Source organism: Ranitomeya imitator, chromosome 6, assembly GCF_032444005.1.
Source record: "Ranitomeya imitator isolate aRanImi1 chromosome 6, aRanImi1.pri, whole genome shotgun sequence".
In the NCBI taxonomy this organism is placed as follows: Eukaryota; Metazoa; Chordata; class Amphibia; order Anura; family Dendrobatidae; genus Ranitomeya; species Ranitomeya imitator.
The window spans coordinates 9,831,152-9,845,181 of record NC_091287.1 but is presented as its reverse complement, the minus strand read 5'-3'; the positions used below and the strand labels follow the sequence as shown (position 1 = coordinate 9,845,181).

The following is a 14,030-nucleotide window of genomic DNA, read 5'->3' as shown; positions in this document are numbered from 1 at the left end:
AGAACCACAATGGACCTAGTGGTTAAGAGCACACAAAGTGACCTGATAGTTACTAACATAGGACGAGCTCTGAGACGTGGGAACTCTGCTGTCCGCAATCCCTAATCCTATCATACCACACTAGAGGTAGCCGTGGATTGCGCCTAACGCTTCCTATGCAACTCGGCACAGCCTGAGAAACTAACTAGCCCTGAAGATAGAAAAATAAGCCTACCTTGCCTCAGAGAAATTCCCCAAAGGAAAAGGCAGCCCCCCACATATAATGACTGGAAAGATAGCTTTGCGGTCAGCACAAAAACCTACAAACAACCACGCAGAGGGGCAAAAAGACCCTCCGCACCGACTAACGGTACGGAGGTGCTCCCTCTGCGTCTCAGAGCTTCCAGCAAGCAAGAAAAACCAATATAGCAAGCTGGACAGAAAATATAGCAAACAAAAGTAACACAAGCAGAACTTAGCTTATGCAGGGCAGACAGGCCACAAGAACGATCCAGGAGAGAGCCAGACCAATACTGGAACATTGACTGGAGGCCAGGAACAAAGAACTATGTGGAGTTAAATAGAGCAGCACCTAACGACTTAACCTCGTCACCTGAGGAAGGAAACTCAGAAGCCACAGCCCCACTCACATCCACCAGCGGAAGCTCATAGACAGAACCAGCCGAAGTACCACTCATGACCACAGGAGGGAGCTTGACCACAGAATTCACAACAGGCAGATTGCTGGACACACTGGGGGTAATATGCTGGACATACTGGGGCAGATTGCTGGACAAACTGGGGGCAGTGCTGGACATACTGGGGCAGATTGCTGGACACACTGGGGCAGTGCTGGACATACTGGGGCAGATTGCTGGACACACTGGGGCAGATTGCTGGACACACTGTCTGGGGGCAATGCTGGAGACCCTGGGGCAGATTGCTGGACACACTGCGGCAATGCTGGACACTGGGGCAGATTGCTGGACACACTGGGGGCAGTGCTGGACATACTGGGGCAGATTGCTGGACACACTGGGGGCAGTGCTGGACATACTGGGGCAGATTGCTGGGCACACTGGGGGTAATATGCTGGACACACTGGGGCAGACTGCTGGACACACTGTCTGGGGGCAAATCTGGACACACTGGGGCAATATGCTGGACATACTGGGGCAGATTGCTGGACACACTGGGGGAAACGCTGGACACACTGGGGCAATATGCTTGACATATTGGGGAAGACTGCTGGACACACTGTCTGGGGGCAATGCTTGACATACTGGGGCAGATTGCTGGACACACTGGGGGTAATATGCTGGAAACACTGGGGGTAATATGCTGGACACACTGGGGCAGATTGCCGGACACACTGGGGCAGATTGCCGGACACTCTGGGGAAGATTGCCGGGCACACTGGGGCAGATTGCCGGGCACACTGGGGCAGATTGCTGGACACACTGTCCGGGGGCAATACTGGACACACTGGGGCAATATGCTTGACATACTGGGGCAGATTGCTGGACACACTGGGGCAGATTGCTGGACACTGGGGCAATATGCTGGACATACTGGGGCAGACTGCTGGACACACTGGGGGTAATATGCTGGACACACTAGGGGTAATATGCTGGACACACTGGAGGTAATATGCTGGACACACTAGGGGTAATATGCTGGACACACTGGAGGTAATATGCTGGACACACTAGGGGTAATATGCTGGACACACTGGGGCAGATTGCTGGACACACTGGGGGCAGGACTGGAGGCATGGGCAGAATGTAGATACGGGGCATGATTGGAGACACCGGGCAGAATGAAAGACATGGGGCAGGATTGGATCATGGGGCAGGATGGATACGATGGAGACAGATGGGGCAGGATGGGGAGATCATATAGGGTAGAATGGATACTCATGAGGGCAGAATGGGAGAACATATGGCTGAAGCCAGGAATGAGATAAACGGGGCCAGGGTGGGGAATATTATTACCATAGGGGATAATTAAAGGATATTATTAATGCAGTGATGTATTTATTTTGTTTTTTGAGGATACTGTTTTAAATGGGGGGCGGTCCTGTTACTGTGCAGAGTGACACGTATATCGCCTTTTTTTCTTCATGTGGTGTAATGTAGAAGTTGTGAAAAATTAAGTCATGTGTTCTGCAAGCAGAGCTCGAGATAACAGTGTTATTTCCTGCAGAGACGAGTCCTGGCTGAATGAAGTGATGGCGGTCTGTGCTGGATGAAAGATGAAGGACTTCACCTAGAGACGTCACTGGTGAGTAAGTGTTACCTATACACTGACACCATACACTGTATACTATATACAGAGGTCCTGTGTACAATGTCACCAGTGATCTCTGTATTACCTCTACACAGACACTGCATACTAAGTACAGATCTCCTGTGAATACTGGCACTTATGGTCATAGTATTGTGCTTTTTTTTATTTTTTTTATTACTGATCAGTATTGTAGTATTCAATCACTATGTGGTGGTAATATGTGGTCTTGACATGGTGCGGTGGTATTTGTCCCTTGTATGTAGTATTATTCGGTCACTATGTGGTCTGGTCATGGTGTGGTGGTATTTCCTCCTGTATGTGGTATTATTGGTCTTGGTATAGAGGATTGTGTTGTGTATGGCGGTCGTTTGTTCTCTCTGATATTAATTAGGAGAAGATTCTTTATTTCCATTAGCGTTTTAATGATTTGTGCACAGCGGCGGAGATGCACTGACAGGGGGTTTCCTGTGGAAAAAAGTAATCACCTCTCCACAGGATAAGTGATAACGTATTGATTGGTGGGGGTCTGACTGCTTGGACCCATTCAGCAAAATGTGGAACTTTTTATCCCCATTAGACTGGAGTGGCATGTCCGACTAGATCACTGAGCCATTCATTCACTCTGTGGCTGCACTTGTTTTTTTTTGGAAGCCCCAAAGAGAATGAATGGAGCTGCGGTCAGACATCCCACACTGTCCTGAAATGGTAATTCAGAACCACAATGGATGCTGAAGTTCAGAGCACAAATAGTGTGCTGACAATAACCCAAAAATATAGGACGAGCTCTGAGACGTGGGAACTCTGCTGACCGCAATCCCTATACTATCGTACCACAACTAAAGGCAGCCGTGGATTGCGCCTAACGCTACCTATGCAACTCGGCACAGCCTGAGAAACTAGCTAGGCCTAAGAGGAAAACAAGCCTAACTTGCCTCAAAGAAATTCCCCACAGGAAAAGGCAGCCCCCCACATATAATGACTGTGAGTGAGAAGAAAAGACAAACGTAGAGATGAAACAGATTTAGCAAAGTGAGGCCCGACTTTCTGAATAGACCGAAGATAGAAAAGGTAACTTTGCGGTCAACACAAAACCCTACTAACAACCACGCAGAGGGGGCAAAAAGACCCTCCGTACCGAACTAACGGCACGGAGGTACACCCTCTGCGTCCCAGAGCTTCCAGCAAGCAACAAAAACAAAAAGAGCACGCTGGACAGAAAAAACAGCAAACCAAAAAATAACACAAGCGCAACTTAGCTTATGCAGAGCAGCAGGCCACAGGAACGATCCAGGAGGAAGCTAGACCCACACTAGAACATTGACAAGAGGCCAGGATCAAAGCACCAGGTGGAGCTAAATAGGAAACGTCTAACGACATCACCACATCACCTGAGGAAGGAGACTCAGAAGCCGCAGTACCACTTGTGGCCACAGGAGGGAGCTCTGCCACAGAATTCACAACACCACCTGCCACTGCATTTTAAAATAGTGATAAAAGTGTCCTGTCAGGGATAACACTTCCCCATTCTTCCGATCGGACGCTTCTGTTTTCTTGGATATTAAATTACTGCCAGAGAAGTCTGAGAGCGGATTTCTTCTCTCGCTATATAAAGAAGAGATGAACATATGGCCGAATCGGGAGAGACAGCTGTGGGCAGACTCCGGTATAGCTGTGTCCACACGAACATCACTACATACAGTATGTGTCTAATAACAGCTAATGGCTCCATAGTCCCAAAACTGGACAAATCCTCCCCCTCATCAGTAGTGACAGTAGATGATAAAGATATCGGCCCGGTCACGCTCCTCACCTCCATGTTCCCGCTGTATCTTACACCCATATTATAGATGCACAGCGGTGTTATCACATATAGCGCTATCACATTATCTCCAGATATCACCTGTATTTATCTGAACGGGGAAATCTACGGCTGAAGAAAACATAAACCCTCTGTCCCAGAACTGTCTTGTCCGGAGAATGAGGAGAACGTGACTCTTTTCTTTATTTAATGGTGGCTCCTCCCTGGGGCAATTACCTGTCAGATCGTCCTCCGCGCACCGCTCATCACCCCGCACATCACCCCGCACATCACGCTCTTCTTTCTCCATTATGGCTGCAGAATTAAGATTCATCAGATCTTCACCAGATTTCATAACTGTGAAATAAATAATAGAAAAGTTATAGATGGAAAGAAAAGTCAACATAACTGGAGAAAAAAAAGACATGGACAGCACATCTGAAACTAATACAGGTGCTTCTCACAAAATTAGAATATCATCAATAAGTTAATTTATTTCAGTTCTTCAATACAAAAGTGAAACTCATATATTCTATAGAGTAATTACACACAGAGTGATCTATTTCACGTGTTTATTTCTGTTAATGTTGATGATTACGGCTTACAGCCAATGAAAACCCAAAAGTAATTATCCCATAAAATTAGAATAATTAACAAATAACACCTGCAAAGGCACCTAAGTGTTTATAAATGTCCCTTAGTCTGTTTCAGTAGCTCCACAATCATGGGGAAGACTGCTGACCTGACAGATGTCCAGAAGGCGTCACTGACACACTCCACAAGGAGGGGAAGACACAAAAGGTCATTGGTAAAGAAGCCGGCTGTTCACAGACTGCTGTATCCAAGAATATTAATGGAAAGTGGAATGGAAGGAAAAAGTGTGGTAGAAAAAGGTGCACAAGCAACCGGGATAACCGCAGCCTGGAAAGGATTGTTAAGAAAAGGCCATTCAAAAATGTGGGGGAGATTCACCAAGAGTGGACTGCTCCTGGAGTCATCGCTTCAAGAGCCTCCACTCACAGACGTCTCCAGGACATGGGCTACAAGTGTCGCATTCCTTGTGTCAACAGCTCATGTTCAATAGACAATGCCAGAAGAGTCTTACCTGGGCCGAGGAGAAAAGAACTAGACTGTTGTCAGTGGTCCAAGGTGTTGTGTTCAGATGAAAGTACATTTTGCATTTCATTTGGAAATCAAGGTCCAGAGTCTGAAGGAAGAGTGGAGAGGCCACAATCCAAGCTGCTGGAGGTCTAGTGTGAAGTCTCCACAATCAGTGATGGTTTGGGGAGCCATGTCATCTGCTGGTGTAGGTCCACTGTGTTTTATCAAGACCAAAGTCAGCGCAGCCGTCTACCAGGACATTTTAGAGCACTTCATGCTTCCCTCTGCCGACAAGCTTTTTGGAGATGGAAATGTCATTCTCCAGCAGGACTCGCCCCCTGTCCACACTGCCAAAAGTACCAATACCTGGTGTAAAAACAACAGTATCACTGGGCTTGATTGGCAGCAAACTCACCTGACCTTAAACCCATAGAGAATCTATGGAGTATTGTCAAGAGGAAGATGAGACACCAGACCCAACAATGCAGACGAGCTGAAGGCTGCTATCAAAGCAACCTGGGCTTCCATAACACCCCAGCCATGCCACAGGCTGATCGCCTCCATGCCACGCCGCATTGATGCAGTAATTGATGCAAAAGGAGCCCGACCAAGTATTCAGCGCATTTACTGACAACATTTCAGATTTTACAATCATTTTTCAAGCTGGTGTTATAAAGTATTCTAATTTACTGAGATAATGACTTTTGGGTTTTCATTGGCTGTAAGCCATAATCATCAACATTAACAGAAATAAACACATTAAATAGGTCACTCTGTGTGTAATGACTCTATAGAATATATGAGATTCACTTTTTGAATTGAAGAACTGAAATAAATTCACTTTATGATGATTTTCTAATTTTGTTGGAAGCACCTGTATTTCTTTTGCAGCTATGAAACAAATACTAAACTGAACATGTGGTTCTTAGTTAAAAGGATTGTTCTCTTTAAGTAAATATTGGTCACCGGCTCCAAGTTATTCTAAATAATCTGTACTCATCTTCCCGGAGTGTTGCCTCTGCTCCCGGCATCTGGGATTGGCTGCAGTGTTGAGGTCCACTCAACAGCACAGCAGCCAATCAGTGAGCTCAGCAGGTCAGAGCGTTGGGTCCCCATGTACATGTAATACCCCACTCAGGTCACTGATTGGCTGCAGCACTGCCGATATGACATCAGCACCGCAGCCAATCCCAGACACAGGAAGCGGCTGCATTATGATCGGAGTCCATGAAGGCCACTGCTATGTGTTCTGGAATGTTACATGTTATGGCTGGCAATCAGGCAACACAGCGTGCAGTAATCAGCGCACATACAGAGATCTGGCAATAACCAAAAACAATAGGACGAGCTCTGAGACGTGGAATCTCTGTAGACTGCAGTACCTGATCTATCCTCACACAACTATAAGCAGCAGTGGATTGCGCCTATCACTACCTATGCAACTCGGCACTGCCTGAGGAGCTGACTAGCCTGAAGATAGAAATACAAGCCTGACTTACCTCAGAGAAATACCCCAAAGGAATAGGCAGCCCCCCACATATAATGACTGTTAGCAAGATGAAAAGACAAACGTAGGAATGAAATAGATTCAGCAAAGTGAGGCCCGATATTCTAGACAGAGCGAGGATAGCAAAGAGAACTATGCAGTCTACAAAAAACCCTAAAACGAAAACCACGCAAAGGGGCAAAAAGACCCACCGTGCCGAACTAACAGCACGGCGGTGCACCCCTTTGCTTCTCAGAGCTTCCAGCAAAAGTTAATAGCAAGCTGGACAGAAAAAACAGAAAACAAACTAGAAGCACTTATCTAGCAGAGCAGCAGGCCCAAGGAAAGATGCAGTAGCTCAGATCCAACACTGGAACATTGACAAGGAGCAAGGAAGACAGACTCAGGTGGAGCTAAATAGCAAGGCAGCCAACGAGCTCACCAAAACACCTGAGGGAGGAAGCCCAGAGACTGCAATACCACTTGTGACCACAGAAGTGAACTCAGCCACAGAATTCACAACAGTACCCCCCCCTTGAGGAGGGGTCACCGAACCCTCACCAGAACCCCCAGGCCGACCAGGATGAGCCACATGAAAGGCACGAACAAGATCTGGGGCATGGACATCAGAGGCAAAAACCCAGGAATTATCTTCCTGAGCATAACCCTTCCATTTGACCAGATACTGGAGTTTCCGTCTAGAGACACGAGAATCCAAAATCTTCTCCACAATATACTCCAATTCCCCCTCCACCAAAACAGGGGCAGGAGGCTCCACAGATGGAACCATAGGTGCCACGTATCTCCTCAACAACGACCTATGGAATACATTATGTATGGAAAAGGAGTCTGGGAGGGTCAGACGAAAAGACACCGGATTGAGAATCTCAGAAATCCTATACGGACCAATAAAACGAGGTTTAAATTTAGGAGAGGAAACCTTCATAGGAATATGACGAGAAGATAACCAAACCAGATCCCCAACACGAAGTCGGGGTCCCACACGGCGTCTGCGATTAGCGAAAAGCTGAGCCTTCTCCTGGGACAAGGTCAAATTGTCCACTACCTGAGTCCAGATCTGCTGCAACCTGTCCACCACAGAATCCACACCAGGACAGTCCGAAGACTCAACCTGTCCTGAAGAGAAACGAGGATGGAACCCAGAATTGCAGAAAAATGGAGAGACCAAGGTAGCCGAGCTGGCCCGATTATTAAGGGCGAACTCAGCCAACGGCAAAAATGACACCCAATCATCCTGGTCAGCGGAAACAAAACATCTCAGATATGTTTCCAAGGTCTGATTGGTTCGTTCGGTCTGGCCATTAGTCTGAGGATGGAAGGCCGAGGAGAAAGATAGGTCAATGCCCATCCTACCACAAAAGGCTCGCCAGAACCTCGAGACAAACTGGGAACCTCTGTCAGAAACAATATTCTCAGGAATGCCATGTAAACGAACCACATGCTGGAAGAACAAAGGCACCAAATCAGAGGAGGAAGGCAATTTAACCAAGGGCACCAGATGGACCATTTTAGAAAAGCGATCACAGACCACCCAAATGACCGACATTTTTTGAGAAACGGGAAGGTCAGAAATGAAATCCATCGAAACATGTGTCCAAGGCCTCTTCGGGACCGGCAAGGGCAAAAGCAACCCACTGGCACGTGAACAGCAGGGCTTAGCCCTAGCACAAATTCCACAGGACTGCACAAAAGCACGCACATCCCGTGACAGAGATGGCCACCAGAAGGATCTAGCAACCAACTCCCTGGTACCAAAGATTCCTGGATGACCGGCCAGCACCGAACAATGAAGTTCAGAGATAACTTTACTAGTCCACCTATCAGGGACGAACAGTTTCTCGGCCGGACAACGATCAGGTTTATTAGCCTGAAATTTCTGCAACACTCTCCGCAAATCAGGGGAGATGGCAGACACAATGACTCCTTCCTTGAGGATACTCGCCGGCTCAGATAACCCCGGAGAGTCGGGCACAAAACTCCTAGACAGAGCATCCGCCTTCACATTTTTAGAGCCCGGAAGGTATGAAATCACAAAATCAAAACGAGCAAAAAATAACGACCAACGGGCCTGTCTAGGATTCAAGCGCTTGGCAGACTCAAGATAAGTAAGGTTCTTATGATCAGTCAATACCACCACGCGATGCTTAGCACCCTCAAGCCAATGACGCCACTCCTCGAATGCCCACTTCATGGCCAGCAACTCTCGGTTGCCCACATCATAATTACGCTCAGCAGCAGAAAATTTCCTGGAAAAGAAAGCACATGGTTTGAACACTGAGCAACCAGAACCTCTCTGTGACAAAACCGCCCCTGCACCAATCTCAGAAGCATCAACCTCGACCTGGAACGGAAGAGAAACATCAGGTTGACACAACACAGGGGCACAGCAAAAACGACGCTTCAACTCCTGAAAAGCTTCCACGGCAGCAGAAGACCAATTAACCAAATCAGCACCCTTCTTGGTCAAATCGGTCAATGGTCTGGCAATGCTAGAAAAATTACAGATGAAGCGACGATAAAAATTAGCAAAGCCCAGGAATTTCTGCAGACTTTTTAGAGATGTCGGCTGAGTCCAATCCTGGATGGCCTGAACCTTAACCGGATCCATCTCGATAGTAGAAGGGGAAAAGATGAACCCCAAAAATGAAACTTTCTGCACACCGAAGAGACACTTTGATCCCTTCACGAACAAGGAATTAGCACGCAGTACCTGGAAAACCATTCTGACTTGCTTCACATGAGACTCCCAATCATCTGAGAAGATCAAAATGTCATCCAAGTAAACAATCAAGAATTTATCCAGATACTCACGGAAAATGTCATGCATAAAAGACTGAAAAACAGATGGAGCATTGGCAAGTCCGAACGGCATCACCAGATACTCAAAATGACCCTCGGGCGTATTAAATGCCGTTTTCCATTCATCTCCCTGCCTGATTCTCACCAGATTATACGCACCACGAAGATCAATCTTAGTAAACCAACTAGCCCCCTTAATCCGAGCAAACAAGTCAGAAATCAATGGCAAGGGATACTGAAACTTAACAGTGATCTTATTAAGAAGGCGGTAATCAATACACGGTCTTAGCGAACCATCCTTCTTGGCTACAAAAAAGAACCCTGCTCCCAATGGTGACGACGATGGGCGAATATGTCCCTTCTCCAGGGACTCCTTCACATAACTGCGCATAGCGGTGTGTTCAGGTACGGACAAATTAAATAAACGACCCTTAGGGAATTTACTACCAGGAATCAAATCGATAGCACAATCACAATTCCTATGTGGAGGTAGGGCATCAGACTTGGACTCTTCAAATACATCCTGAAAGTCAGACAAGAACTCTGGGATGTCAGAAGGAATGGATGACGAAATAGACAAAAATGGAACATCGCCATGTACTCCCTGACAACCCCAGCAGGTTACCGACATAGAGTTCCAATCCAATACTGGATTATGGGTTTGTAGCCATGGCAACCCCAACACGACCACATCATGCAAATTATGCAGTACCAGAAAGCGAATAACTTCCTGATGTGCAGGAGCCATGCACATGGTCAGCTGGGCCCAGTACTGAGGCTTATTCTTGGCCAAAGGTGTAGCATCAATTCCTCTCAACGGAATAGGACACCGCAAAGGCTCCAAGAAAAATCCACAACGTTTAGCATAATCCAAATCCATCAGATTCAGGGCAGCGCCTGAATCCACAAACGCCATGACAGAATACGATGACAAAGAGCACATTAAGGTAATGGACAAAAGGAATTTGGACTGTACAGTACCAATAACGGCAGAGCTATCGAACCGCCTAGTGCGTTTAGGACAATTAGAAATAGCATGAGTAGAATCACCACAATAGAAACACAGTCTGTTCAGACGTCTGTGTTCTTGCCGTTCTACTTTAGTCATAGTCCTGTCGCACTGCATAGGCTCAGGTTTACTCTCAGACAATACCGCCAGATGGTGCACAGATTTACGCTCGCGCAAGCGACGACCGATCTGAATGGCCAAGGACATAGACTCATTCAAACCAGCAGGCATAGGAAATCCCACCATTACATCCTTAAGAGCTTCAGAGAGACCCTTTCTGAACAAAGCCGCTAGTGCAGATTCATTCCACAGAGTGAGTACTGACCACTTCCTAAATTTCTGACAATATACTTCTACATCATCCTGACCCTGGCATAAAGCCAGCAGATTTTTCTCAGCCTGATCCACTGAATTAGGCTCATCGTAAAGCAATCCCAGCGCCTGGAAAAATGCATCAACATTACTCAATGCAGAATCTCCTGGTGCAAGAGAAAACGCCCAGTCCTGTGGGTCGCCGCGCAAAAAAGAAATAATAATCAAAACCTGTTGAATAGGATTACCAGAAGAATGAGGTTTCAAGGCCAAAAATAGCTTACAATTATTTCTGAAGCTCAGGAACTTAGTTCTGTCACCAAAAAACAAATCAGGAATCGGAATTCTTGGTTCTAGCATCGATTTCTGATCAATAGTATCTTGAATCTTTTGTACATTTACAACGAGATTATCCATTGAGGAGCACAGAGCCTGAATATCCATGTCCACAGCTGTGTCCTGAAGCACTCTAATGTCTAGGGGAAAAAAAAGACTGAAGACAGAGCTAAGAAAAAAAAATGATGTCAGGATTTCTTTTTTCCCTCTATTGGGAATCATTGGTGTGGCTCCTTGTACTGTTATGGCTGGCAATCAGGCAACACAGCGTGCAGTAATCAGCGCACATACAGAGATCTGGCAATAACCAAAAACAATAGGACGAGCTCTGAGACGTGGAATCTCTGTAGACTGCAGTACCTGATCTATCCTCACACAACTATAAGCAGCAGTGGATTGCGCCTATCACTACCTATGCAACTCGACACTGCCTGAGGAGCTGACTAGCCTGAAGATAGAAATACAAGCCTGACTTACCTCAGAGAAATACCCCAAAGGAATAGGCAGCCCCCCACATATAATGACTGTTAGCAAGATGAAAAGACAAACGTAGGAATGAAATAGATTCAGCAAAGTGAGGCCCGATATTCTAGACAGAGCGAGGATAGCAAAGAGAACTATGCAGTCTACAAAAAACCCTAAAACGAAAACCACGCAAAGGGGCAAAAAGACCCACCGTGCCGAACTAACAGCACGGCGGTGCACCCCTTTGCTTCTCAGAGCTTCCAGCAAAAGTTAATAGCAAGCTGGACAGAAAAAACAGAAAACAAACTAGAAGCACTTATCTAGCAGAGCAGCAGGCCCAAGGAAAGATGCAGTAGCTCAGATCCAACACTGGAACATTGACAAGGAGCAAGGAAGACAGACTCAGGTGGAGCTAAATAGCAAGGCAGCCAACGAGCTCACCAAAACACCTGAGGGAGGAAGCCCAGAGACTGCAATACCACTTGTGACCACAGAAGTGAACTCAGCCACAGAATTCACAACAGTTACAGCGGTCCGGCTAATTTACATTATGCCACCCACATCACAATCCCTAGATTAGGATCAGTGTGACGTTCTCTCATGGTGGTGCCTACGTGGTCTCCAGACCAAAGTCTGGTTATCATTGTGTCTAAAACAAAAGCTGGCCTCATCTCTGATGATGATAGACCTCCATTCCAACCTCCGGCCCAATCTTATTACTGTGTGTGTAAATATATCTCCGATAGGAATCGGTTCTGCCGGCTCCAGAGCAGTCAGACTTGCTGTAAAGTGACATCTTGTGTTCTTGTGAACACTGTAGACGTGGCGGACACTAGAGTCTGCACATGACAAGTGTGCAAAGTGCCTCTTCGTAGTTATGTGATAACTGCTGGAACCGGAAGAGCCCGATCATGTACATATTATATTACATTATGCGTCTGTCGCCTGGATCAACCGGTATCTACTTTATTCACTTTGTATGGAACCGATGGGAATAGCCGAGGGCAGTGCTCAGCAGCTCTATAGATAATAGAAAAAAAACGAAGAAAAAAACAAAACAAAGTCCAAAATGCAGTAGAAATTACAATATTTATTAAAATATATATAATATAGTGTAACGGTGGGAAAAAATACCATAAAAAGCACAACACCAGGGACATATAAATGGCAGCACTAAAAATAAATTAAATATATAACCACAGTGTAAGGACAACATATATGTGCATACCTGTGTCAATAAGCCATAAAATATATAGCAAGCAGATTTACCAAATAAATATTATAAAGTGCATGTGCAAGCTTAATTAGTTGGTGGCAAAAAGGAGACAGAATAGAGATGCTAATAATAAATATTGGTGCAAACTATTGGCACTAAATCCGGCCGGTATATAGTATAATAGTCATAGTGACCAGTGAGCTATAAAGCACCCAGCGGGCAAGGAAACAACAACAACAAAAAAATGCCCCAAAAAACAAAATAAAATAAAAAATCGGAGTAGAGGTCAAAAAGAAGCCACCTGGTATTACCTGCTGAATGGGATGAACGTCCCTGAGATGTGCCAAACCCCGACGCGCGTTTCGGCGTCTGCCTTCGTCGAGCAGGTAATACCAGGTGGTTTCTTTTTGACCTCTACTCCGATTTTTTTATTTTGTTTTTTTGGGTATTTTTTTTTTTTGTTTGTTTGCCCGCTGGGTGCTTTATAGATCACTGGTCTCTATTACTATTATACTATATACCGGCCGGATTTAGTGCCAATAGGTTGCACCAATATTTATTATTAGCATCTCTATTCGGTCTCCTTTTTGCCACCAACTAATTAAGCTTGGTAAATCTGCTTGCTATATATTTTATGGCTTATTGACACGGGTATGCACATATATGTTGTCCTTACACTGTGGTTATATATTTAATTTATTTTTAGTGCTGCCATTTATATGTCCCTGTTGTTGTGCTTTTTATGGTATTTTTTCCCACCGTTACACTATATTATATATATTTTAATAAATATTGTAATTTATACTGCATTTTGGACTTTGTTTCGTTTTTTTGTTCATTTTTTCTATGTTTTCCCGATTTGTCCAAAACACCTTCCATTGGTGCACATTGGTGGTTATATATATATATATATATATATATTCTCTCCTCCCATGTACAATTGCTATGTGCACCGTGCCTTGAGGTATATTTATCTCTGTAGATAATGGAGAGAACAGAGGCCGAGCATGCACAACACTGCTCCATTCAGGACGAGTCTGCAGACCCCTGTTCTCAGAATCTCTGGGGGGCTCAGCAGCAATATAGATAATGGAGAGAGCAGAGTCCGAGAGTGATGATAATGTAAAACTGACGAATGGTTTGCCTTATTAATTCACATGCCTTTCTAGAACTTTCTGCTAGCTTTGAAGCTGCACTGAGGCTGCCCTTCGCCTGTCAG

The 14,030-nt window shown here is 45.6% G+C and overlaps 1 protein-coding gene across 1 annotated transcript in view; it reads right to left on the bottom strand.

Annotated features, from left to right (window-relative positions):
* The window catches only part of LOC138641609 (oocyte zinc finger protein XlCOF7.1-like), a 95,232-nt gene that overhangs the window by 51,948 nt on the left and 29,254 nt on the right, over window positions 1–14,030 (bottom strand). Inside the window, exon 2 of the mRNA XM_069729125.1 lies at window positions 4,304–4,423. Within this exon, the coding sequence (XP_069585226.1) occupies window positions 4,304–4,421 (118 nt within the window). The 5' untranslated portion in view covers window positions 4,422–4,423. The remainder of the gene's footprint in view (window positions 1–4,303; window positions 4,424–14,030) is intronic.